Source organism: Arachis hypogaea, chromosome 1 (genome assembly GCF_003086295.3).
Source record: "Arachis hypogaea cultivar Tifrunner chromosome 1, arahy.Tifrunner.gnm2.J5K5, whole genome shotgun sequence".
Lineage (NCBI taxonomy): Eukaryota > Viridiplantae > Streptophyta > Magnoliopsida > Fabales > Fabaceae > Arachis > Arachis hypogaea.
This window is the reverse complement of record NC_092036.1, coordinates 96,938,871-96,941,157: the sequence shown is the minus strand read 5'-3', so window position 1 is coordinate 96,941,157 and position 2,287 is coordinate 96,938,871. Positions and strand designations below refer to the sequence as shown.

Here is a 2,287-nt window from a genome sequence, read left to right as displayed (position 1 = left end):
TGGAGCCATTAAGATTAATTATTATAATTTGCAAACAATAAACAAACTTTCTACGATAATGACGTGCATATGTATATCAAATGTTTCATAATCAGTTCAATGAGGTTGATTTTTTTTATGCTATCTTTTAATTTGACAGATCAAAAATTAATTTATTATAATTTAAAATTTTATTAACCAATAAATTATTATATATAAGATATAATTTAAACTTTTAAAACTTATTTAAATAAAATAATAAACTAATTTCTATACTAACTCAGATTAATAAAATAAAATTGAATTTTGGTACCTTAATATCATAACAACATTTAAACAAAATACATTATTATTTATGTATTTTAACACAACCGTACCTTCAATTATATTATATTATATATACATAACTGAATGACGGCATGAAAACAACTATATATATAAAAAAATATTATTTGTATATTAAAATTAATTATTATATATTTTAATATATACTTAACAGGATTAATATATAATATTTTAAGCAATCTGATATAGGAGAATGTGACATAATACATGACCTTTGGTTGAAATTAAAGTTTATTTATATATATGTGTGTGGGTGTGATGAAGAGAGAAAAATGAATTAAAATTAGAAAGAATAGATGGAAGTTGATGATAAATCATGGGGTCACGGAGTGGCAGGGGCGGGCCATAAGGAGGTTGTTTGGGAGTGAGGCGTATTTAGTGAGGGATTTTTGTTTGTATTGAAAACAAAGATACTGAGGTTAGGTTAGGTTTGCATTAACATTAAGACTTAGGGGGCGATGCACCTTTATTCTTGTTTACCACTAATCCAAATTAAATGCTTTCTTTTATATAATTCTGTTGTTAGGGTTTGGGTAGTGGGCCATGCACTCCATGTGCCACCATGTGCTCTGTCTTTCTCTCAAAGGCCCACCACTACCACGCACATAAATTCCCCTTCCCTTCACATTCTCTCTTCTCTCATCTTCAATTCTACAATTTCACCAAAACTTAAGGTACGTACTATAATCTTAGATTATTGTTCAACCTAGCTGGATCCAAATTAATTAATTGTTTAATTTGATTTTCAGAATGCGTAATCAAAGGTCGGTGAAGCAAGAATTCCTGCGGAAATGGATAACAGGTCTTAGAAGATACAGCTGTGATGAGAAGAAGAACATGAGCTTCTTGGAGAGAAAGAAAGCCATAAAGCTCTCTGCAGATATAGCCATGGCTTCCACCAGGGACAAAACCACACGCTGGAGCCAGGCTCTTATTGCCAACGCTTCCAGTTCCGGAGACACGTTAACAGGATCCTCAAAGAACAATAGCAGCAGAAGCAGAAAGAAGATGTTGATGATGAGAAGGAGAAGGCCGAAGGTGAAGAGCGCGAAGAAGGAGATGTCAGCGAGTTGCATCGCCAAGAGGTTGGTGGAGAAGAGAACAAGAAAGCTGAAGAATCTGTTGCCAGGTGGAGAATCGATTGATGAGGGATGTTTGGTTGAAGAAACCCTAGATTACATAGAATCCCTCAGAGCTCAAATTGAAGTTATGAGATACCTTGTCACTGCATCTCAACTCATCATAAATCCATATCCTTGATTATTATCCTCCATTAATGCCTTTATTATTTATATCCTGTTTTTATTATTTTTAATTTTTTTATTTCTCGCTTCTTCATACTTCATTATTATTTCTCTTTGCAAGCTAGAGGCCAAAGAGAAAAAGAGGCGCTCCCATATATACATTAAAGCACTGTACAGAGGAAAACATATATAAATATCATATCATATGCTATGTAAGTCAATTGAATTAAGCTTCTTCTCTTTTCTTTCTTTTTTTCATGATATGTATATATATTTCATGAAACTAAAGCGAGCAATAATGTATGCGTTAAATCCAAAAGGTTTAATTTATGCATGTGTGCTATGTGTATTTTATATTTATCTCGTTAAGATCAGATGTTTGATATGCGTAGTGTTATGATCCAAAAAGAATTTGTAGTGATAAATCAGTATCTTATTATGCCATGTGGAGTATTAATTGTCCAGGCTGTGATAGCTGATTTTAGCGAAGAAACGGATGAAGATTTGCATTATTGAGGCAAATATAAGAGAAGAGGATGTTAATAACATGCATATGTTTAACTAACGCAAGACCAAATTGCATTATGACAAGGACTAATTAACAAAAAACTCTACATGATTTCTTTTTGTTGTTTACTCTCAGATTAGGCCTGCTCTTAAATACTATACATGTGTATTTATGCATTACATACTTTTCGAAAAATTATCTATATATATAC

General features: G+C 31.9%; 1 protein-coding gene across 1 annotated transcript; it reads left to right on the top strand.

Annotated features, from left to right (window-relative positions):
- Window positions 1–857: 857 nt before the first annotated feature.
- Window positions 858–1,798, top strand: LOC112699125 (transcription factor IBH1-like 1). Its single transcript, XM_025751687.3, has 2 exons — window positions 858–998; window positions 1,074–1,798. Exon 2 carries the CDS (start codon window positions 1,075–1,077, stop codon window positions 1,582–1,584), a length of 510 nt encoding a protein of 169 aa, XP_025607472.1. The 5' UTR covers window positions 858–998; window position 1,074; the 3' UTR covers window positions 1,585–1,798.
- The last annotated feature ends 489 nt before the right edge of the window (window positions 1,799–2,287 follow it).